The 24416-nt window shown below is 35.6% G+C and overlaps 1 protein-coding gene and 1 non-coding gene across 21 annotated transcripts in view; both read left to right on the plus strand.

Moving 5' to 3' along the window:
* Positions 1-24416, plus strand: part of EPHA6 (EPH receptor A6) — an 872069-nt gene that overhangs the window by 120624 nt on the left and 727029 nt on the right. Inside the window, exons 1-2 of one of the 20 annotated variants that reach the window (XM_038582519.1) lie at positions 15891-16083; positions 23014-23133. The exons of 17 other annotated variants lie outside the window; for them this stretch is intronic. In XM_038582519.1, the coding sequence (XP_038438447.1) occupies positions 23086-23133 (48 nt within the window). In that variant the 5' untranslated portion in view covers positions 15891-16083; positions 23014-23085. Of the gene's footprint in view, positions 1-15890; positions 16084-23013; positions 23134-24416 lie in introns of those variants that run through there. 2 more of the 20 variants (XM_038582520.1, XM_038582524.1) reach the window with 2 other exon arrangements.
* On the plus strand, positions 23890-24082 carry LOC119867374. Its single transcript, XR_005383461.1, has one exon. It is a non-coding gene; the product is annotated as a U2 spliceosomal RNA (small nuclear RNA).

The following is a 24416-nucleotide window of genomic DNA, read 5'->3' on the forward strand; positions in this document are numbered from 1 at the left end:
ATTTTACTCTATCTAGTCTCTCCACCTCTCCCTCTCCCCGTCTCTGTCTCCCATTCCTCTTTTTCTTTTCCCTTGGTAGTCATGACCCACTAAATTATTTTGATGGCTTCTTGGTGATTGAGATTTGCAGTGCTTAGAGATTGGAGCACAAAAATGATTATGAGTTATAGATAATTATTACTAACTTTGCATACATGCTAGAGGTTAAAATAGGTTTGAAGGGAAAAACAACAAATGGTATAGTTGTCCAAATGGATAAGATTAGATTTTAAATATTAAATATTTTTAGTCAAATATCATTAAAACACACGAAAAATATCCTTTTAACTTCTTACTTTAAGATTTCAAAAGTTGTGCTATGATAAATTAAGTTGCACGATAATGGATAGTGATATATAAAAGCATTGCCTGATGGGTACAATTTCTTTTTCCATTCAGTGATGGAAAGCAAAATGTAAGACAGCAAAGAGATATAAGTAGGAAATGTATTCAAGATCATGTAGAGTATGGGTTTATACTTTGGGATCTTACTTTATAAGGCTTTTTGAAATTGTGTTTTAATAGTATTTTAAGTAATTCATAGTTGGCTTTCATGTTGTTTTAGTAAAAATACATAGGCATTTCACATTATAAAAGTGGATTGAAGTGTGTGTAAAACATAAAGGAAGAGATCACCCTAATTAATTAGATGTCAGATGCTTGGAGTCTATTTATGGAATCTAGAAATAAGTCAGTCAAAACATGTTCTAGAAACTCTTTTATTTATGTATTTATGTATGTATTTATTTATTTGAAACTCTTAAAAGAGATTCTGAAACAGTATTTTGTACAAATTCCCATTAAGAAGGCTAATGTTTGAGCTTATAAAGCAAATGACCAGAATCCTACTGTGAGATGTCAGTTCTACCCTTCGGGGAAGCAATGTTTATGACTATAAAACTTTTTTTTTAAAGATTTTATTTATTTATTCGTGAGAGACACACACAGAGAGAGGCAGAGATATAGGCAGAGGGAGAAGCAGGCTCCATGCAGGGAGCCCGATGTGGTACTCGATCCCGGGACCCCGGGGTTATGCCCCGGGCCGAAGGCAGGCGCTAAACCGCTGAGCCATCTGGGCTGCCCAGACTATAAGACTTTTAAATTACTTATTTTCCTGTCACTGAGACTATGTGATATTTTATGCAGTGTTGGTCAGGAAAGGTGGAAAGCTAGTTAACTACTTTTAAATCTTAAAAAAATAATTGAATATTTTATAGAGTTAGACGTAAGTGGTCTTGATTTTATGAAGTGGTGCTTTCAGAAAATAGCATTTTTAGAGATAGTTTCATTAAATCTGTTATACAGTTTTTATTCGAATTATATAGCAAGTCACTTAGTAATATTTATTTTTTTTAGATGTTTAGATTCTAGCTTATATGTGAGGGATAACCAAAAGCAATTGTAGTGATATGAAAGCATAGTATATTACTTTTGATTCATTATTCTATTTCACATTCTTATTTACTTAAGTTTATGACTAATAAATAAATTTCGATTGAAGGAGAGAATTTTCTTTAGTTATAATACTACATATTGAATTTAATGTGTTCTTGAATTTTTTAAATGAATCAAATACATAAACACAGAAATATTACTTTAATAACATATCTATGTCATAATTTCTTAATATCAGCTGGGAATTTTTATAGTTAACATAAAACAAAATCTAAGTTATCCCTCTTCATTCTGCTACATTATCCATAAATAAGATATGGGTAACAATAGAATATGGCCATTTTTAATAACTGTGTATTTGAAAAAATGTCTATTCTTTGTAGGGTTTAAAGATATGTTCTTTTTTTTTGCATTTATATCAACAGTAAATAATTACATAATCCATTAGAATACTACTGTGCAAACCAGGGGAAATATGAAGTATCATGAATTTCAAAGTTAGAGAATCTTTTTGGGAATGACAAAAGCTCATAGATTCAGATTTGAGAACAAGGATTAAATTTATACATCTATACGTAAAATACATAATAAAAGAAGATTTAGAAAGAATTCAATTAAAGTTTGTGACAGGATAATAAATTCCATAGAAATTCATAAAAGTATATTAATATTATCTACAAAGGAACGTTATGTTGTCTCTTGCTTTAAAATGATTCATTTAGGCACTTCATTTAATTTAGCTTTAGGGAATTTTTTATGTTTATGTCTATTTCAATAAGAGAAACTATCTTTTTCAGTCTACTGAGGCACAGTTTTTAATTGACTGTATTGACTTTTAGGTATTGGTTACTATTTAAAGTCTCATAGATGTAAAAACCTACGCCTTTGGCCATACTAGAAATGTGTGTCCGTCTCTAATAATACTTTTCTTAATATTTCTTCATTTGACAAATCACTTTGCTGCAAGCTCTTTGTATTAATAAGTACACTGTGGATTTTTTCCCTTTTATTTTCCATTCTGTGTTGTCTTAGTATTGCACTACTTTATAGAAGAAGAAAAGGAGTGCATATAAATCATAGTACGCCTCTGTGTCTAAATCTGTAATTTATAAAGATCTCCTTTGGTAATTACCCACTTATTTGATTTAAATACTCATTAAAAAATAAATTTTTAACTAGTAGCATATGTAACAGCTAAAACAATAAAGCTTCTAGGAAACAAAAACAACAAGAGAATACATGACCTAGAAGTAGGCAAAGATTTCTTAAAAACTACTCAAAATACTTGCATTACAAATTAAGGAGACAAGGGGAAAGGCAATAGAAGTTGATTTTATCTTTTGCTTCTCATCATAATAAGTGGTTGGTGGAAGAAAATAGTAAAAAAAAAAATTGCCAGGGGTGCCTGGGTGGCTCAGTGGGTTGGTTAAGCATCTGCCTTTGACTCAGGTCATGATCTCAGGGTCCTGGGATCAGTCCTGCATCTGGCTCTCTACTCAGTGGGAGAGTCTGCTTTTCCCTCTCTCTCTGGCCTTCCTCTCTACTTGTACTCTCTCTCTCTCTCTCTCTCTCTCTCAAATAAATAAAATCTTTAAAACAATTGCCAGAATAGTTTTGTGTAACATAAATCTTTATCAATAAGTGACATGTTTTCCTATGACAAAAGATGTTTAAACTTAAACTTTAAATGAAAAACAAATTAATTGTGGGAAAAGTGATTAAGTGACGGAAAAATGCACAGGATTTAAGGGTGTAATTTTTATCTACCTATCATAAATTTGAAAGGAATCTCATTACACTACAGTATAGACAAAATAGCAGAAAATAGTATACAAAATGAGAATATGTTTTCATTCATTCATTCATTCATTCATTCATTCATTCAAGTATATTTAGTGAATGTTTATTTAGTGCCAAAGATCTGCTCCTCAGGGGTTTTTAAGTTTCTCTTTATCAAGTAAGTTATATTTACGAAGACAAACCAACAAACATGTTTCCATTTAGGTAAACTATTCTTGTGTTGATATGTAAACATTTCTTTTTTTTATTTAATTTAAATATTCCAGAAACCTTTGAGGAAGACTTCCTATATGGTTTCCTTTATGATTGTGTGTGTGTGTCTATAATATATTTTAGTGTTCATATAAATTAAGTATACATATAGATTTAACATATAAAAAATACATATATTTGTGTTTCCGGGAAGACCTCCTAGTTTTTAAAAATAAAAATAGCTCCATAAAATGGCTTCAACTTAAAAGAAATTTCTTGTTCTCTGTAATGGAAACTTAGTTAAAACTTTCATTGTATAATAAAAATAATTTGTTTCGATTCTGAGTAGAATTTTAAGTCCTAATTTATGTGAGCTTTAAAGGAAAGAAGGTTTTACTTAATTCAAGGTTTTATGGATTACCAGAGGGTGTTAACTTTAGTTGTCTTTAGTTGAGAATTTTTTAAGACTGCTCACTATATGAGAAAAAGAAGTTAATTCTGAGACAGATATCCAACAACACTGTAATTTGTTTAGATTAATTGTGTTTTACTTTAAGGCTAAGGATTAAACATAGAGCCTTAGAAAAACATAAAAATATACATAGTTAAAAGCTCACTGGGGACAGTGTTGTATGATTGTAATTTTCATTGTGATTAGCACTACAATGAGAACATTACTCTGTATAAGTGTTTAAAATTATGTAATAATTGGAAATCAGTAAGCACTTATTTTTCTTTTCCAGATCATACATAGTTATAAAAATGTATTAATCAATCATTTACATGCTTATTTTTTGTATTATTATGATTTTTTCAAGTACATATATGTTTTGTTAAGTGTTTTAAACTTCAAAAATATCCAGAAAAATTAAATATTTTTATAATCATATATATAAAAATATATATACACTTTAAAGATTTTATTTTTTTATTCCTGAAAGACACGGAGGCAGAGACATAGGCAGAGGGAGAAGCTCCCCCCAGAGAGCCCGATGTGGGACTCAATCCCAGGACCCCGAATTGAACCATGGCCTGGGCCTGTGGTTTTCAATGCAGGTCTTTTAAAATATTTTATTTATTTATTTATTCACGAGAGACACAGAGAGAAAGAGGCAGAGGGAGAAGCAGACTCCATGCAGGAAGTCAGATGTGGGACTCGATCCCAGAACCCCGGGGTCACACCCTGAGTCAAAGGCAGATGCTCATCTGCTGAGCCACCCAGGCGTCCCTAAAGTCATATATTTTTATGTTGATTGTTTTTCTCCTAATGTAAAATATTCATGAATTTAATGAACTGGCACTGGCTAATCTCTCAATGCCTTCATAAAACTCCTTAATTAGAATAACTAAAGAATACTAAGTAAATTAATTTACAGGGATTATTTTGAAATTTATTGAAAAGTCATAACTGTTAGTGCACTGTGTGTATATTTGTGATAACATAGAAATAAGATTAATGGAGCTTCTGTTGGTCAAGCAAGACTGAAAAATTTAAGGAGGGAAAAGAATAATGAATGAGTTGATTGAAACATATTAAGTATATTAAAGTCTACCAGTCTACCTTGATGTGAGAGAGAAAACAGAAAAAAAGTCTTATTATTTGATAACTATTATACCAAATCCTTACTCTGAAAATATGTAATTAAAGAAAAGTATTGGGGTGCCTGGGTGGTTCAGTCAGTTATACGTCTGCCTTTGGTTTGAGTGGTGGTCCCAGGTCCTGGGATCAAGTTCTGAGTTGGGCTACTTCCTCAGCAGGGAGTCTGCATCTTCCTTTCCTTCTCTCCCTACTTGTTCGTTCTCTCTCTTTCTCTCTCTCTCTCAAATAAAACCTTAAAAAAAAAAGAGTTAAGCATTTATGCTCATTTGCTTGTAACAACTCTATTTCTGGGTAACCTAATAGTCTGTTTATGAGGGACAGCTTTTCATTACAGAAAATGCCTCCAACTAAATAAAGAAGGAATGATCATATTAGAAAAATCACCATTCTTCAAAACTTAATGGAATATTTAATTCAGCACATAATGCAAAGGATATTAAAATCACTACATAAAATATTTGCAGTAGCAAATTGTTCAGATTAAAAAAACAATCATAATTAAATGCAAGATGTAGACCTGTACTGAGTACGTTGGTAAATTTGAAAATAGACTATATTTGTAGATAATATTAAAGAAGCAGTGTTAGTTTTATTAAGTACAATAATCATATGATGGTTATGTAGGAAAATATATCTTTAAAAGAGGCTAGCTAAAGTATTTATAGTTTAAATGTTATGATGTCAGAAATCTTCAAAAAATTAAAATGATTAAAAATGATATCTATAATTAAATCTAAGTGATGTACCTCACACCCTTTATCTTTTGTATTTTGGTGGAAATTTTTCCAAATTAAATATTTTAAAACCTATTATAGATTGTACATTAATTATGTAGCCTACCTTTTACATTTTCTTACTTTATCAAGTCTATAAAAAGAAAACTTAAAACTTTTTTTCCTACTATTTAACATATTTCACATTACTTAAAATTACATGAATTAGAAATAATGAAAAAAATGATGAATGTTTAATAGGATTAATCTGCTGTATTTAGAACAAAATTAAATTGCCTTAGTACTTCTGCCTGTACTAATGATATATTTAATTATTGAATCTCCAGGTTTCAATAGTTGTGGACTTTCCTTTATTTATCTATTATTAAATTTCTTTAGCTAAAGACATTTACAAAAACTCTAATTTAAATATTTTCATACTTTTAGAAACCACACTTTGCCACAGACAGATATCTAAATAGCAAATAGTATAGCTTCTTAGGATTCCACTAGCTCTAATTTGGTTTTTAGATTCCCCCAATTGAAATCAGTTATGTTATAAAGTAATTTGTAATTCTACAGTTTCATTAGCACCTTGCAAAAAAGAGAAAATAAGAGATATTCAGGATCAAGACATAGATCATTAAAAGTACAAATGTATTTAGGTATGGAAGTTTTTTGGAAGAGAAGAATTTAGTAAAAAAAAAAGAGAAGAATTTAGTATGAATTATAGGGATACAGAGTTTCTGACTATAAATTTTGAATTGAAATTGGAGTAAAGTTAAAAATGTGAAACAACTGTCAATTGATGAGTTAGACAAGGAAGGGAGTATGGATATTTGTTTCTAATTTGGGGTATCATACATAATACCAAGATGAACATCTTGTAATACAAAAGGCAATGATCAGATAACAATTGTCTTTTTTTTTCTTTTTCTTTTGAGAGAGAGAGAGAGAGAGAGAGAGAGAGACAGCAGGGAGGGACAGAGGGGGGAGAGAGAGAGAGAGAGAGAGAGAGAGAGAGAGAGAGAGAGAGAGAGAGAGAATCCATGCTTAGCATGGAACTTGATGCAGGGCTCAATCTCAGGACCTGAGCTAAAATCAAGAGTTGGACACTTAACCAACTAAGCCACCCAGGTGTCCCCAGTTGTCTTTCTTTATAAGAAATGACTTTATTACTATAGTGTTTTGTGACAGATTTTTATAATAATTATGAAATAGGCTCTTTAATATTTGAATGTAGAGAACAAACAAGTTTAAGATTTTTTACACTAAAAGTCATATTACTAATATTTACAAATGTCTGAATGTTATGGCATTTTCCTTTCCTTTTTTTTTTAAGATTTTATTTATTTATTCATGAGAGACATGAAAGAGACAGAGACAGAGACAGAGACACACAGGTAGAGGGAGAAGCAGGTCCATGCAGGGAGCCAGATGTGGGACTTGATCTTGGGTCTCCAGGATCACACCCTGGACTAAAGGTGGCAGTGCTAAACCGCTGAGCCACCCAGGTTGCCCATGCATTTTCCTTTCCTATATATCCCACATACACGTAAACACACTTGCACAAACAAACCTTGTCTGGCAGTTTGGTTTTCTTGGTGAAGCAGAATTTATCTAAGTAACTTTAAAAAGAAAAAGATTTGATTTATTTATTCCTGAGAGACACAGAGAGAGGCAGAGACACAGGCAAAGGGAGAAGCAGGCTCCTTACAGGGAGCCTAATGCAGGACTCAATCCCCAAACCCCAGGATCACCATCCTGAGCCAAAAGCAGAAGTTCAGTTGCTGAGCCACCCAGGTGTTCCCGCAAGTAATTTTTCCAAGGAAACAACTTTTGCAAAATAAAGGTCTAGGGCCAACTGCTTGAATTCTATAAGGGTCAAACAATAATTTAAAATATTTTCCTCAATAAGCCTTAAAAACGCATTTTAGTTTCATCCATATAATCTGCAAAATTGTAAGGTTTTCGATACCAATGACTGCTAGAATTAAGCTGTACGAGGGCAGAGAATTGTGTGTTTTTGCCCACAACTATACCAAATGCCCCCAAATTACTTGGCATATAATGAGCATGAAATTAATAATTATATTTCCATAGCATCATATGAGTCTGCTTCACCAAAGCTAATAATTTAAAAAAAATTGTGTGAAATCATATTTCTTAAAATAATGAAATAATCTTGGAATATCCAAATATGGATATTCCACATTTGAAAGTGATTCCCATTAATACAGTTAGCTCACCTTTGTCATTTTATAAACTTGTCAGTGATACAACCCAGCATTTTATGTGGGTAGTTTTTTGAAAATTAACATATAGCATTGAGTTTGATTTTATAAGCCAATTTAATAGGCTAAAAAAATTTGATTTGCAATAATTTCCTTGCTAGTTGGTCACTGGAATTAATCATTAGTATTTCTTTTATGTAAATCATCTGATTACAACTTTTACTACCTTTCAAAACTTCTCCATGGTCCTTATGTTTTTAGATGTTTCCCATGTATGTCTTGGAACTTAAGTGTTTCATAAAATTTTTATGATCATTAGCTAAATATTTCATTCCATGAGCAGATTCCATATTTTTATCCTACTCTTCCATATCAAGAAAAAATAATTATCTATAACCAGTTCTGAAAGAAGATTAGCATAATGCCACCAATGATATATTAAAAGTTTATTTATAAAACATACAAAAGGAAAAAAAAACAGGAGCCATCTCATTAACATCATTTGGTCAATTGTAATATTCAAATTTTCAAGAAATACTTTAAGGTTGTAATATTTTTTAAAGATTTTATTTATTCATGAGAGACACAGAAAGAGAGAAAGAGAGAGCAGGGACGCAGGCAGAGGTGGAAGCAGGCTCCATGCAGGGAGCCCAATGTGGGATTCCATCCGAACTCCAGGAAGGCAGATGTTTAACCTCTGAGCCACCCAGGCATCCCTAAGGTTGTAATTTTTTAAAAAAGATTTTATTTATTCATAGAGATGCAGAGAGAGAGAGAGAGAGGCAGAGACACAGGCAGAGGGAGAAGCAGGCTCCATGCAGGGAGCCTGATGTGGGACTCGATCCAGGGTCTCCAGGATCATGCCCTGGGCTGCAGGTGGCGCTAAACCGCTGTGCCACCGGGGCTGCCCTAAGGTTGTAATTTTTAATTCAGTGTCCTATACTTTTAGGTAATTCAAATCGCTAATCTTTTCTAGGATTTTTTATTGAAGTAGAACTGACATGCAGTATTATATTAGTTTTAGGTGTACAATGTAGTAATATTATTTTTTTCATATCACAGAATGATCCCCATGGTAATTCTAGTTACCATCCATCACCATACAAAGTTACTATAATTTTTTAAAAGATTTTATTTATTTATACATGAGCTACATAGAGAGGTAGAGACATAGGCAGAGGGAGAAGCAGGATCCATGTGGGGAGCCCGATGCGGGACTCAATCCCAGGATCCTGGGACCACGACCTGAGCCAAAGGCAGACGCAAAACCAGTGAGGCACTCAGGCATCCCTTTTTTTGTGTTTTTACTACAGTGTTTAATTTTTTTAAATTTAAATTCAATTTGCCAACATATAGTATAACACCCGCTTATCCCATCAAGTGCCCTCCTCAGTGCCTGTCACCCAGTCACCCTATCCCCCAGCCCACCTTTCCTTCTGCAACCCTTTGGTCATTTCCCAGAGTTAGGAGCCTCTCATGGTTTGTCTTCCTCTCTAATTTTTCCCACTTACTTCCCCTCCTTTCCCTTATAATCCCTTTCACCATTTCTTATTTTCCCCATATGAGTGAGACCATATGATGATTGTCCTTCTCCGGCTGACTACTTCACTCAAGCATAATACCCTCTAGTTCCATCCACATTGAAGCAAATGGTATTTGTCCTTTCTGATGGCTGCGGAATATTCCATTGTATACATAGACCACATCTCTTTATCCATTTATCTGTCAGTGGACACTGAGGCTCCATCCACCATTTGGCTATTGTGGACATTGCAGCTGCGAACTTCGGGGTGCAGGTGTCCCAGCATTTCACTGCATCTGTATCATTGGGGAAAATAACTAGTAGGGCAATTGCTAGGTTGCAGTGCAGCTCTGTTTTTAACTCTTTGAGGAACCTCCACACAGTTTTCCAGAGTGGCTGCACCAGTTCACATTCCCACCAACAGTGCAAGAGGGTTCCCCTTTCTCCACATCCTCTCCAACATTTGTTGTTTCCTGTCTTGTTAGTTTTCATCATTCTCACTTGGTATGAGGTGGGATCTCATTGCGGTTTTGATTTGTATTTCTCTGATGGCCAGTGATGCGGAGCATTTTCTCATGTGCTCACTGGCCATGTGTATGTCTTCTTTGGTGAAATATCTGTTCGTGTCTTCTGCCCCATTTTATGATTGGATTGTTTGTTTCTTTGCTGTTGAGTTTAGTAGATCTTGGATATTAGCCCTTTATCTGATATGTCATTTGCAAATACCTTCTCCCATTCTGTAGGTTGTCTTTTAGTTTTGTTGACTTTCTTTTGCTGTGCAGAAGCTTTTTATCTTGATGAAGTCCCAACAGTTCATTTTTGCTTTTGTTTCCTTTGCTTTCATAGATGGGTCTTGCAAGAAGTTGCTGTGGCCAAGTTGAAACAGGGTGTTGCCTGTGTTCTTCTCTAGAATTTTGACGGATTCATGTCTCACCTTTAGATCTTTCATCCGTTTTGAGTTTATCTTTGTGTATGGTGTAAAGAATGGTCTAGTTTCATTCTTCTGCACGTGGCTGTCCAATTTTCCCAACACCATTTATGGAAGAAACTGTCCTTTTTCCATTGGATAGCCTTTCCTGCCTTGTCGAATATTAGTTGACCATAGAGTTGAGGGTGCATTTCTGGGTTCTCTATTCGGTTCCATTGATCTATGTGTCTGTTTTTGTGCCAGTACCACACTGTCTTGATGATCACAGCTTTGTAGTACAACCTGAAATCTGGCATTGTGATGCCCCTGGCTCTGGTTTTCTTAATTTTTTAAAGATTATGTATTTATTTATTCATAGAGACACACACAGAGAGAGAGGCAGAGACACAGGCAGAGGGAGAAGCAGGCTCCATGCAGGGAGCCTGTCGTGGGACTCGATCCAGGGTCTCCAGGATCACGCCCTGGGCTGCAGGTGGTGCTAAACCACTGCGCCACTGGGGCTCCCCCTAGTTTTCTTTTTCAATATTCTCCTGGCTATTCGGGGGTCTTTTCTGATTCCACACAAATGCCAAGATTATTTTGTTCCAACTCTGTGAAGAAAGTCCATGGTATTTTTATAGGGATTGTATTAAATGTGTAAATGGCCCTGGGTAGCATAGACAGTTTCACAATATCAGTTATTCGAGTCCATGAGTATGGAATGTTTTTCCATCTCTTTGTGTCTTCCTCAATTTCTGTCAGAAGTGTTTTATAGGTTTTACCTATAAAACCTATAGTTTTTACCTTTACCTCTTTGGTTAGGTATACTCCTAGGTATCTTATGCTTTTGGGTACAATTGTAAATGGGATTGACTCCTTAATTTCTCTTTCTTCAGTCTCATTGTTAGTGTATAGAAATGCCACTGATTTCTGGGCGTTGATTGTGTATCCCGCCACATTGCAGAATTGCTGTATGAGCTCTAGCAATCTTGGGATTGAGCCTTTTGGGTTTTCTATGTATACTATCATGTCATCTGCGAAGAGGGAGAGTTCGACTTCTTTGCCAATTTGAATATCTTTTATTTCTTTTTGTTGCCTGATTGCTGAGGCTAGGACTTCTCATACTATGTTGAATAGCAGTGGTGAGAGTGGACATCCCTTTCGTGTTTGTGATCTTTGGGGAAAGGCTCCCAGTGTTCCCCCATTAAGAATGATGTTTGCTGTAGGCTTTTCATTAATGCTTTTAAGATATTGAGGAATGTTCCCTCTATACATTCTGAATAGTTTTGATCAGGAATGGATGCTGTATTTTGTCAAATGCTTTCTCTGCATGTTGAGAGGATCATGTTGTTCTTTTTCTTATCTTGTTGATGTGATCTCTATCACGTTGATTATTTACGAGTGTTGAACCACCCTTGCATCCCGAGGATAAATCCCACTTGGTTGTGGTGAATCCACACTGTTGGATCCTATTGGCTAGTATCTTGGTGAGAATTTTTGCATCTGTGATCATCAGCGATATTGTTCTATAACTCTCCTTTGGGTTGGGGTCTTTGGTTTTGGGATCAAAGTAATGCTGGCCTCATAAAATGAGTTTGGAAATATTCCATCCCTGTCTATCCTTCAAAACAGTTTTAGTCAAATAGGTATTATTTCTTCTTTAAACGTTTGGTAGAATTCCCCTGGGAAGCCATCTGGCCCTGGACTTTGGTGTCTTGGGAGGTTTTTAATGACTGCTTCAATTTCCTCGCTGGTTATTGGCCTGTTCAAGTTTTCTACACCTTCCTGTTCCAGTTTTGGTAACTTGTGGGTTTCCAGAAATGAGTCAATTTCTTTTAGATTGCCTAATTTTTGGCATATAGGTGCTCATAATACATTTTTAAAATCATTTGTATTTCCTTAGTATTGGTTTTGATGTCTCCTCTTTTGTTTGTGATTTTATTACTTTGAGTCTTTTTTCTTTTTAATAAAGCTTGCTATGGGTTTATCTATCTTATCAATTCTGTGAAAGAACCAGCTCCTGGTTTTGTTGATCTGTTCTACAGTTCTTCTGGTCTCTATTTCATTGAGTTCTACTCTAATCTTACTCTCTTCTGCTTGTTTTAGACTTTATTTGCTGTTCTTTCTCCAATTACTTTAGGTGTGAAGTTAGCTTATGCATTTGAGTTTTTTCCAATTTTTTGAGGGAGGCTTGTAATTGCAATGTTTTTCCATCTTAAGATTGCTTTTGGTGTATCCGAAAGATTTGAACAGTTGTATTTTCATTTTTATTAGTTTCCATGAATCTTTTTAATTCTTCTCAAATTCCCTGGTTGACTCATTTATTCTTTAGTAGGATGCTTTTTAACCTCCCATGTGTTTGGGTTTCTTCCAAATTTCTTCTTGTGATTGAGTTCTAGTTTCAAAACATTGTTGTCTGAAAATTGGGGACAATCCCGATCTTTTGATATCAGTTAAGACTTGATTTGTGACCCAGCGTGTGGTCTATTCTGGAGAAAGTTCCACGTGCACTTGAGAACAATGTGTATTCAGTTGCATTTGGATGGAATGTTCTAAATGTATGTGTGAAATCCATCTGGTCCAATCTATCATTCAAGGCCCTTGTTTCTTTGGTAATGTTGTGCTTAGAATATCCGTCATTTGTGGAAAGGGCCATGTTGAAGTCTCCTACTATTAGTGTATTATTATTTAAGTATCTCTTTACTTTGGTTATTAATTGATTGATATACTTGGCAGCTCCCACATTAGGGGAATAAATATTCATGATTGTTAGGTCGTCTTGTTGGATAGATCCTTTAAGTATGATATAGTGTCCCTCTTCATCTCTTACTAGTCTTTGGTATAAAGTCTAATTGATCTGATATGAGGATTGCTTTCTTTTGAGGACCATTTGAATGGTAAACTGTTTTCCACCCCTTCATTTTCAGGCTGGAGGTGTCCTTAGGTCTAAAATGAGTTCTCTTGTAGACAGCAAATAGATGGGTCTTGCTTTTTTATCCAGTCTGATACCCAGAATCTTTTGATGGGATCATTCAGCCCATTCACATCCTGAGTATTCAAAAATATGAATTTAGTGTCATCATAATACCTCTTCAGTCCCTGTTTTTGTGGATTGTTTCTTTGGGCTCCCTTTCTTGTACAGGATTCCCTCTAATATTTCTTGCAGAGCTGATTTGTTGGTTACATATTCTTTCAGTTTCTGCCTATCTTGGAAGCTCTTTATATCTCCTAGTCTGAATAGCAGCCTTGCTGGATAAAGTATTCTTGGCTGCATGTTCTTCTTATTTAGTCTCCTGAATATATCCTGCCAGCCCTTCTAGCCTGCTAGGTCTCTTTGGAGATGTCTGTTAATGTGATATTTTTCCCCATATAAGTTAAGAATCTATTGTCAGGGATCCCTGGGTGGCTCAGCAGTTTAGCGCCTGCCTTCCGGCCACAGCATGATCCTGGAGTCCTGGATCAAGTCCCACGTCGGGTTCATGGAGCCTGCTTCTCCTCTGCCTGTGTCTCGGCCTCTCTCTCTGTCTCTTATTTATCTCTGTGAATAGATAAATAAAATCTTTAAAAAAATCTATTGTTGAGCTGGTTTAGGAATTTTCTTTATCTTTGAAATTTGCAAGTTTCACTATAAAATGTCAAGGTATTGAATGGTTCTTATTGATTTTGGGGGTCCTCTCTATCTCCTGGATCTGAATGCCTATTTCCTTCCACAGATTAGGGAGGTTCTCAGTTACAATTTGTTCAAATACACTGTGTGGTCCCCTCTCTCTCTCAGCCTATTCTGGAATCCCAATAAAATGCATATTCTTCCTTTTCAAGCTATCATTTATTTCTCTAAGCCTTTCCTTGTGGGTTCTTTTTCTTTCTTTCCCTCAGCTTCCTTCCTTTCCATCAACTTGTCTTCTCTGTCACTCAGTCTCTCCTCCACCTCATTAACCTTAGCAGTTAGTTTCTCAGTTAAAGTATTTTTAATTTTAGCCTGATTAGAACTCAGTTCTGCAGTAAGAGAATCTCTAGAATGCTTTATGCCTTTTTCCAGAGCCACCAGTAATTTTATAATTGTACTTCTGAATTATATCTCCGACATGGTCTCTAAATCTACACCTAGCAATTCTGCCAGAGAGTGTTACTTCCAGTTCATTCTTTTGTGGTGAATTCTTCCTTCTATTCATTTTTGTCCAGTGCAGAGTTGCTGTATGAGCAAGCTGAGTCAAGAATATCAACAAAACCGAAGTAAAATACACCCTAGATGGTTCCAAAGAAGTCAGAGACCTGAAAATGAAAGAAAAAAAATAGAACAAAACAAAACAAAAGGACCACTAAAGTGAAAAACAAAATTTAAAACAAAATAGTAAGAATAAAAAAAACAAAAACGAAAAACAAGCAAAGAAAAAAATGGGGGGTGGTGAGGAAGTGATGGTGGAGAGAAAATATAGTCTCTGCAAGGGGACCTAGAGGATGGATCCTCTTGGTTCTGAGTGTATTTTGTTCTGTATGTTAGAAATAAGATAATCCCAAATTTATATAAACCAGCAATACTTATATAGAGACCCAACATCTAGTCCAAAAACATAAACAAGATAAAAGGAGGGGGCAGAATGGGAATGAGGAATGAAGAGTGAATATAGTGTCACAGAATGAACCAACACGGTGTTCCTCTTGGTTCTGGATGTATTTTGGTCAATGTGTTGGAAGGTACTAACTTTCACCATTATAAAACAAAATGAGGCACAAAAAAAAAAAAACATAACTCATATATCTACCAAAATTAAATTGAGTATGTTGAAGGGAATCCAAAAATGAAGAATATATTTAAGGCATGTAATTGTAGAACTATGAATGTCGAAAAGGAAAGAGCTTAAAAATGAAGAGTTGGTAAAATATTACAGTAAAGGCTGGAAAAGAGAAAAAATATTGGAAATTTTTAGCCTGATACAAAAACGAGTTGCAGTGGGGGGGAAAAAAAAAGCCCCTCTAGTTGTATGTTCTATTTTCTCTCAGTCCTGGAGCTTTCCAGCACTGCTCGGCCGGTAAACTCGCTCTTCCCCATCCTTGCAGCTGGTCTCCTGGGGACGGGGCCTGCTGCGCTGGTTCTCAGGTGTGAGCACCTGCGGAGATGCCCTGCCCCGCCCCGCCGGGGGGGGGGGGGCAGCTCCGTGAGCTGTGGATCCCGCGAGACCTTGTTCCCCGACGCCCTGCCCCTCCCAGGGGCCAGGGGAGATGCCGCATGGCGGTGCCGGGTCTCCAGCCCTGGGGCCAGCTGTCCCTGAGTAACTACCCACCGCTCCAGGTCCGCACTGGCCTGGCGCCCCGGGACAGGTGGGGGATCTGGAGGCTTCCCTGCGATCCCAGTTCTGCCGACTTCCCCGCGGAGCTCTCTGCCCTCTGGGAAACTCTGGCGGACTGTTAAGGTCCCGCTGCGTCCGGGGCTGCGCTTCCGGCCTGGGGCTGCGCTTCCGGCCCGAGGCTGCGCTTTCGGCCCGAGGCTGCACTTCCGGCTCGTGGCTGCGCTTCCGGCCAGGGCTCTCCCCTTCCGCTGGAGCCCAGCGCCTCGCAGGCGCCCGCACTTCAGTCCCCTCCCACCCGGTTAGGAGCGGAGGCCCTCCTCTCGGTGGCGTCCGACTGTTCTTACGTCTCAGGTCCAGTTGGTCCGTGCTCAGGATGCTGCGGAAGCCCCGAGGGTGAGTTAGCGGCGCGGGGTTAGGGCCCCAGGGTTAGGGCCGCGCGCCGCCATCTTGCCCCGCCCCAGAGTCGCCGCCCAGTAGGGGCCGCGCCCCCTGCGGTGCGGGCAGCCTCACGACCGCTCCCTGCAGCTGTTCCTCCGCCGTCCGCGGCCCGTTTCGCCCCTTCCCCTACACTTCCCTCTCTGAGGCTGCTCGCTTATTTCCAGTAGTCTGTTTCCCTTTCGTTTATTAGATTCTACTTCTGAGTGAGCTGGTATGATAGGGTCTCTCTCTCCCACCTCTTTTGCTCGGCCTTAGTCTCTCAAACTGCATTGTTGCAAACGGCCAGATTTCGTTCCTATCTATGGCTGCTAATACCCGGTTGCGTACACTTACCCGTCCTCCTCGTCCATTCAGCCCTCAGTGGCTGCGCAGGTTGTTCCTTATCCTGGCGATTGTCAGCAGCGCTACAGTGCACAGAAGCCCTCAAATTAGTATTTTAGCTTTCTTTCGATAAACACCCAGAAGTAGAATTGCTAGGTCATAGGGTAGCTCTATTTTTAATTTTTTGAGGAACCTCCACGCTGTTTTCCACAGTGACTGAGCCAACTTACATCCCCGTGCATGGGGTACAGGGTTTCTTCTCTCTGCATAATTGCCAGCATTAGTATTTTTGTTTTTTGTTTTTTTTTTTGTTGTTGTTGTTGTTTTTGATGATAGCTGATCTGACAGGTGTGAGGTGATACCTCATTGCAACTTTGATTTGCATTTACCTGATGTTAAGTGATATTGAACATCTTTTCATGTGCCTGTGGCCCATCTGAATGTCTTCCTTGGAAAAATACCTGCTCAAGTCCTTTGCCCCTTTTATTTGTGGGCTTCTCTGGTGTTGAATGGTATCAGTTCGTTGTGTATTTTACATATTTTAACGACTTACATAAGATTCATATATTTTAATCTCTGATCTGATTGGGTATAAGATTTGCAGCTATCTTCACCCATTCAGGAGATTGCCTTTTCACTTTGTTGATGGTCTCCTTTGCTGTGCAGAGCTTTTTAGTTTGATGAAATAACATTTGGTTATTTTAGCTTTTATTTTGCTTGCCAGAGGAGATAGTCCTATATATATATATATATATATATATATATATATATATATATATATATCGCTGAAGCTGATGTCAAAGAACTTGCTGCCTATGTTTTCTTCAGGGAGTTTTATGGTTTCAGATCTTACATACAAGTCTTTAATCCATTTCGTACATTTTCTAGAATTTAATGTTCTCGTTAATTCAACAAGCTACTCTTCCGACAAGTTCAGTACTTTTGTAACTATTTATAAAATGATTTATGTATTCATTTTCAGTTTGGATTCCTAGCAAACAAATGATGTCTGTAATTAAAATCTCCCAAGTTCATAATTAAAAAAAGAACCAATCGTTTTTATTTATCCTGCTTGGAATTTGCTGAGCTTCCTGAACCTGTGGGTTTTTCTGTGATGAAACTTACAAAAGATTTTGTAATAATTTTTTTTTCAGATATTTCTGCCCCAGTCTCTCTGTACTCTCTGTCTGGGACTGCAAAAACATGTATGCAGGGTATCTTCATATTGGCTCTCAGGTTATTGAGGTTGTATTCCCTTTTCTTCTTTTCAATCTTTCTTTTCTCTGTATACTTTAGTGTGGATTATTTTTATTAACTGGCTTTTCACTGATTCTTTTTCTGTTTTTTTTCCAATATTTTTTTAATCTCAATAAATGGATTTTTAATTTCAGTTATTGTATTGTTCAATTACAGAATTTCTTCTTAGTTTCCTTCTAGTTAGTCTATTTATTTTCAATGGACAGATTTTTCTCTTGATACTGGGGCTTGTTTTCTTGTTTTTTTTTCACATATTTAATAAGTTTTATATATTATATATTTTAGAGGCTCTGGATATTGCAATTTTCTTCTGAAAACTTATCAATTTTCTTCTAGTAGGCAGTTTAAATTACATGCAGATCACCCTGATTTTTAAAGACATGATTTTAGGTTTTGTTAGGACTATTTCCATCTATTAATGGTTTTGCACTTAGTCTGATGATAAGGGGAGCTGGAATATTTACAAAGCCTGAATTTGTTGAGACTTAACTGTGAACTTACCTCCCTTGGGCTGGGCAGCTGCTAAAACCTCTACTAAGCTCTTTCAAGGCTTTCAGTTTTCCTCTGGGCTGCTTTTAGCCTTGCATGGAACACAGGCAGTTTGAGTGGTGTCCACGTGCAGTTTTTGGACTCCCCCTTCTTTGACTCTCCACAGTCACACTCCTAGCCCTGATTTCCAGCTGCTCTGGAAGCCAGAAGTCTGTCTTCTTTTTCCTCCATAGGGATTCAATAACTGCAGCTTTCCACTTGAGCTCTTGCTATCCCCTTCCAGCTGCCCCACCTCCTATCCTAGAGATGGAGGATGCTCTCAGTATCAATGCGGTGTCTAAAATCTGATATAGCCAAAGTAATACTTTTCTTTCAAGGATCTCATCTCCTTTAGTTTCTGCCTGCCTTAAGTCTCTTCCAGTTCTCTCCCTGGAGTTTATTCTTATTTTTAGCACAGGACAATTTATCATAAGCTAGCCTGTCTATCAGAGGCTGAAAATAGCCCCTTGTAGTTTTTTTTTTTTTTAAGGTTTTATTTATTTATTTTAGAGAGAGAAAGCCCAGCGGGGAACAGGGGGAAGTAGGGGTCAAGGGACAGAGCGAGAAGCAGACAGCCTGACATGGGGTTGCATCCCAGGACCCTGAGATCCTGATGTGAGTCGAAGAGAGATGCTCAACTGACTGAGCTACCCAGGTCCGCCCCCCATGTTGTAGTTTTTTCAAGTCTTTCTAAATAACTCATATCTAGTAGTAACAGTTAAAACAATGGACCTGTCAAATTTTATTTATCTTCTCAAATTTGTTTTATGACTCTCATGAGGCTTACTTTTGAGGTGTCTCCTTTGCCCCACTTGCCATTCTGTCATAGCTTCATGTTATTTTTACCTTCTGCCAATGTATATAGCTATTATTGATCTATCTATCATCTATCTATCTAATTCCTCTTTTCTGGACAACTCTGGATATCTTTAATACCATGCTATATAAGCAAATAAAATATAATCTGGGAACATTTTTTTGCCTTATTTTTAGCCGGAAAATCAGTTCACCGAGAGTATACTGGAGTTATTCTAGGATGGTATATTTAGAGTGGAAGGTTCTAGAGTTCTGGGGATTTTGCTGCACCTTAATCAGTATCCTATTGGGGACAAAAGGTGGGGATGGATTAGTGTCCTTTAATACCTTAGACTTGAGGACCTAGCTATGTGTACACATGAAAGCATCAAAACCAGCAAGCACGTTTATAATCTCTTACCCCTAACCATGACTAAATTTAGAATCTGTTCTTTGAGTTAGATTTGGAAATGTACTGAGGGACTCCCAGTACTTGCAATGGCAACTCAACAGAAAACTTTGTAGTCTTTCTACCCTAAGTCTCTCCCATTGCCACGTATTATATTGTTCACTGCAGGCCAGTGTTATCTAAAAATACTTTGGAGAGAAATGTCCATGACACGTTTCACCAAAAATGGAAGCATAGAGCGTACTATTCCCGGTAGGTATTCCTAAGTTAAAATAGCATTTTAAAGACTGAAATATTTTTATTTTTATCTATTTTTTTTAAAGATTTTATTATTCATGAGAGACACAGAGAGAGAGAGAGAGAGAGCGAGAGGCAGAGGGAGAAGCAGGCTCAGTGGGAGCAGCAGGGAACCTGATGTGGGACTTGATCCTGGAACTCCAGGATCACGCCAGGGCTAAAGGCAGGCGCCAAACCGCTGAGCCACCCAGGGATCCCTGAAATATTTTTAATTATAAAAATACATAATCCAATACAAGCATGTGCATAACATTTAAATTTGATCCTTAGGTTTCCCAAAATTTGTTTCACCAAGGAATTATTATTATCATTTTCTCATTTCTACCCGCTGCTGTGCAAAATTATTTTGTGTGTCTTTATTCATTCAGGTTGGTCTCAGTCCCTCCGTGTAACCTGACCAGTTGTCTTCTCTTAACTCTTCATTGCTCTCTAAGCTAACTAGATGCTGACTGGGAACTTTTAAAGCCCTGTATATAATAACCAGATAATTATATTTATTTATCCTGTTATGAAGTTTATAACTAATGGTGTTCATGAACTTGCTACCATTCTTTTGCTTTATTTGTGTATTCATTTTAACACTTTGAGGATCCATATACTTAGAAAACTTCACCTTTTTTCCCTTTAAACTTGAAGCCTATACTCCATTTCTTATAAGGTATTATGTTAAACCTCTTAAACAGTTTGATATTTAATAATTTAAAACTTAGCTAATATCAATGTGTGTGTGTGTGTGTGTGTGAGAGAGAGAGAGAGAGAGAGAGAGAGAGAGAGAGAGAGATGTAATAATCTTCCAAGAAAGAAACAGGAACTTGCCATTTTTCTCCTCTTATAACACCCATGGCTTGTGAACGCTGTATTTCATTACTAAATCATGGAAAATGAAGTCTTTACAATTTCACCTCTAATAATATGCCTAGTTTATCTGTGATACCTTTGAAAAGGTTTCTCTTAGGCTGTACTTTTTTTCAGCAGCAAACTTTTCCCTGGTTCATTTTTTTTTTCTTTCATAGTTTGCTCTTTTCAATTTTGAATTCTGCTTGCTTATGCAAAGTGACAACCTATTGGCCGGAAATTTGGGAAATTTAAATTAATTTTACTATAATTTTAACTTAGACACTTCCATATTTAAGAGGGATATTTAATATTGAATACTTTATGAACACTTGGGAATTCTGATGAACTCATTTTTGTAGATATCTTGGAAGGATTTGCTTATGTTACAGCTGATCTTGAAGAAATGCATCATTTATTTTGTAAGCTTTTTGTCACAGCAGGGTCTCTGAGCACATTTTCAGTTTCATAGGCTTTGTTGTTCATAATCAGATGTTCTGATTGTATATGATTTTCCTTAAGCCTCTGCAATATCATATTGGTGAATATCTTCAACTCAGAAATTTGTCATTAAATCACAGGTTCCCCCCCACTTAATTGTACTGCTCATTCTAAAATAGTTATTAATAGAGTTTCTCTATCAAAGTCTGAAGTATATTTTCCTGTTTTAATGAGTTTTTATTTCCATAGAGATAAATAAATTTGTACATATTTAAGCCACAAACAGAGTTGTTTGTGAATAGAGTACCACCCTTTGACTGACTAGACTATTTTGATTTGTAACTTAAATTCAAGTCACAGAGGTCAGTGTTAATTACTATCAGATTTTTCTTCCTTGAACCTTTGGTTTTCATTTTTGTTTTTAGGGTTTATTCTCAAAGATTAATTCTAATTCTATTCTATTTTATTAAAGAAATTACATTAGTATATTTGGGTGTTTTAATCTTACTTGTAAATTATTTGCTTTTTAGAATCAATTTTTTAGCATACCTTATTATTTTTTAACTATGGTTTTGAAATAACCAAATATAGATTTCTAGAAAAATCCAATAAAATATGTCAAACAGGAATATATATTTCTATTGGTTTTGTGTCTCATTAAGGAAATTACATATTGTATAACTATAATTTCACTGTGTGTATATATCATAGTCATGGTAATTGGGTATAAGAATATTTGTAAAAATAATTTATAGTATTTATATTATTTCACAGTACTTTAATTATTAGTGAAGTTTAGATAAAGTTATAAGAGTGGGCAATTGGGAAGGAAAATGACATTGAAATGAGCATTAACAAATTGAAGACCATGAAACAATCAGATCATTCAAATGTCTTTTTCCTAAAGGACTGTCAATCATAAATATGAAAACATGGGTTAGAAAAAAAAGTTCTTTAAATATATAAAAGCTTTAAATATTATATTTGGTCTTAGCACTATAAAAGTCTTCTCCAATACTTGTTTTTTTTTTTTTTTAATATTCTGGCACCATAAAAATGGTGATATTGTTTATCCATTTTCAGTTGTACAGAAATTCGAATAATATTGGTTCTCTAATGTCCATCCAAGTCTTGTAAAGTTAAATCTAGTAACACTGAGTATTTAGATTCATGGTTACTGTTTTAGCAACCTCTCTTCTTTAAATATTTATTGCTACATTCGTTTTCACTAAACCAGAAGATAATACTCATAAAAAATTTTTTATGGATTTTAGAAAAAAACTATAATTAAAATCATCAATAGTTTCATTACATGTCAGGTAGTCAATACTGGGGAAGAATTATATCAAAATATATTTCTCATGTTATAACTAATTAGGCTGATCACTTCAACAAATTAAAGGTGATATATATCTGCCAACATACAATCTTATCTTTCTCATTCACGATCAGAAGTGTAATCAGTGATATTTTTATTTTTGGTAAACACAAATGTATAACTATTTCATATATATGTGACATATGCAAAACTACTCTAGGAGTACACATGGAAAGAATTCTCATTTATACTCATTAAACAATGCATTTCATTTTTCTGGACTGTATAAGAGCATATTATATTTAAATATTTTTTTAAAAATCTAGCATATGAAGATAGCATATCAAAAGACGTATTGTCCTAAAGCATCATATTTCATTTTGTATAAAGGATACCATCCTAAATAGTTCAGTGTTTCTTAGAAATCATTTTTATGTTTGTGTAGTTCTAAGGCTGCTTCTTATCTGATGCACACAAGCATATTTTTAAATATAGCTTGACTTGAATTAATACAGTGTAATTATATTTTTCTTGAGGATATTGTTAACTTTACATGGAAGGACTCATTAGTGAAAATGAATACGTATGTCATACCATATAACACCTTCACCATGCAAAGTTGCTAAAACAGTATGGAAAAAACCTCCTCAGGAAAATTTGATATAGCTTTCCTATGCTTTTCCAGACCTATTTTCAACACTGCTAAAAGGGGGGAAAATTCAAGAAGGCACTGAAGAGACCACCTCACCAGACCCTGATGTTACTTCTCCTCTGGATGTACATGCTGCAGCTCCATAGGAGCCAGGTTGGAAAAGTTTCTAGGAAAACGACATTTAATAACATCTTTTTAAGTAGAAAGATTTTTTTTTTCTATGGCAGTTTGTCTTTTTAGACCCCAGAGTACATGAAAAAGTCTATACTTTTATTTTGAACTTAACATCTATTTCTTTTTTTTTTTTTTTAACATCTATTTCTTAATTGCTATTTAAAAAAATATATCAGTGACAAACATCTGGCTTCTCAAAAATATTTTTGAAATGTCGTAGTTTTAAAGCATGCAAAATTAGCTAATTAAAAACATCATGGTTCTGTTTTATACATACTCTAAAAATAGCAAGCTGTTATTAATCCATTATATTAGAGTTTGAAGTTAAATTATTATAAAAAGGTATATCAACTTTGTCAAGCATTTCTGTATATACTATATAAATGGAAGTAGGTAGTTTCTATAAGTTCCCTTTTCTGTATCTCAAGCTCTATATTATTGCTCTTGACTCTTAGTGAAAGTTTAAAAGTAATTAAATATTCATATGATATTGTTAATTGTCTATACCTGGGAGGACTCTGAAGATACAGGTCAGTGAATTTGCAAAATGACCTTAAAAGGACATTTTAAAAAAAACTAACCTCAAAACCTTAATTTCAGATTTTGTATATTTTGAAATATAATGAATCTCCACTCAGATTATTAAAATGCATTGCAGTAGAGAAGCATGGCAGTAATTCCATGAATACAAGTTGCACATTGTAATTGTAACTGGTGTATTTAAAAAAAAAATTAGTTGCTTTGTAGCCTTTTGGCTAAATCAAATGTAGTACTGTTCTTATCAGCTTAATATCTGGTATGTCCCCTATCTGAGGATAAAATATGTAAATGGATTTTTGGAGCAGGGAGAAGAAATTAGTAGCTTGCTCCATCCACTGTCATCCATCGACCTGGTTATTTCAGTACATCCGGGAATGATACATCTCTACACCACAGACACACAAACCATAGTCATGACTTTTAAAAGGTTATCACTTAGCAATAGTCAAAATATATGTAAATGAAGAATGAAAAACATCATTTAACTGGGGGACCATAATAAACTAAGTTAATTTGTCAATGAAAGATATAAGAAAATCAATAGTTATACCGTTGACAGTTTAATTCTGAAATGATAAGTGCACAAAATATAGGAATTATCTTTGCATATGTATAAGAGCTAATGTTATAATAGTATATATTTACATGTCTGCTTAATCCAAGCATGATACATTTGAAGTTTAAGACATCTTTCTACTTGTTTATAATTCTCTCGCCAACTT

Source organism: Canis lupus, chromosome 33 (genome assembly GCF_011100685.1).
Source record: "Canis lupus familiaris isolate Mischka breed German Shepherd chromosome 33, alternate assembly UU_Cfam_GSD_1.0, whole genome shotgun sequence".
In the NCBI taxonomy this organism is placed as follows: Eukaryota; Metazoa; Chordata; class Mammalia; order Carnivora; family Canidae; genus Canis; species Canis lupus.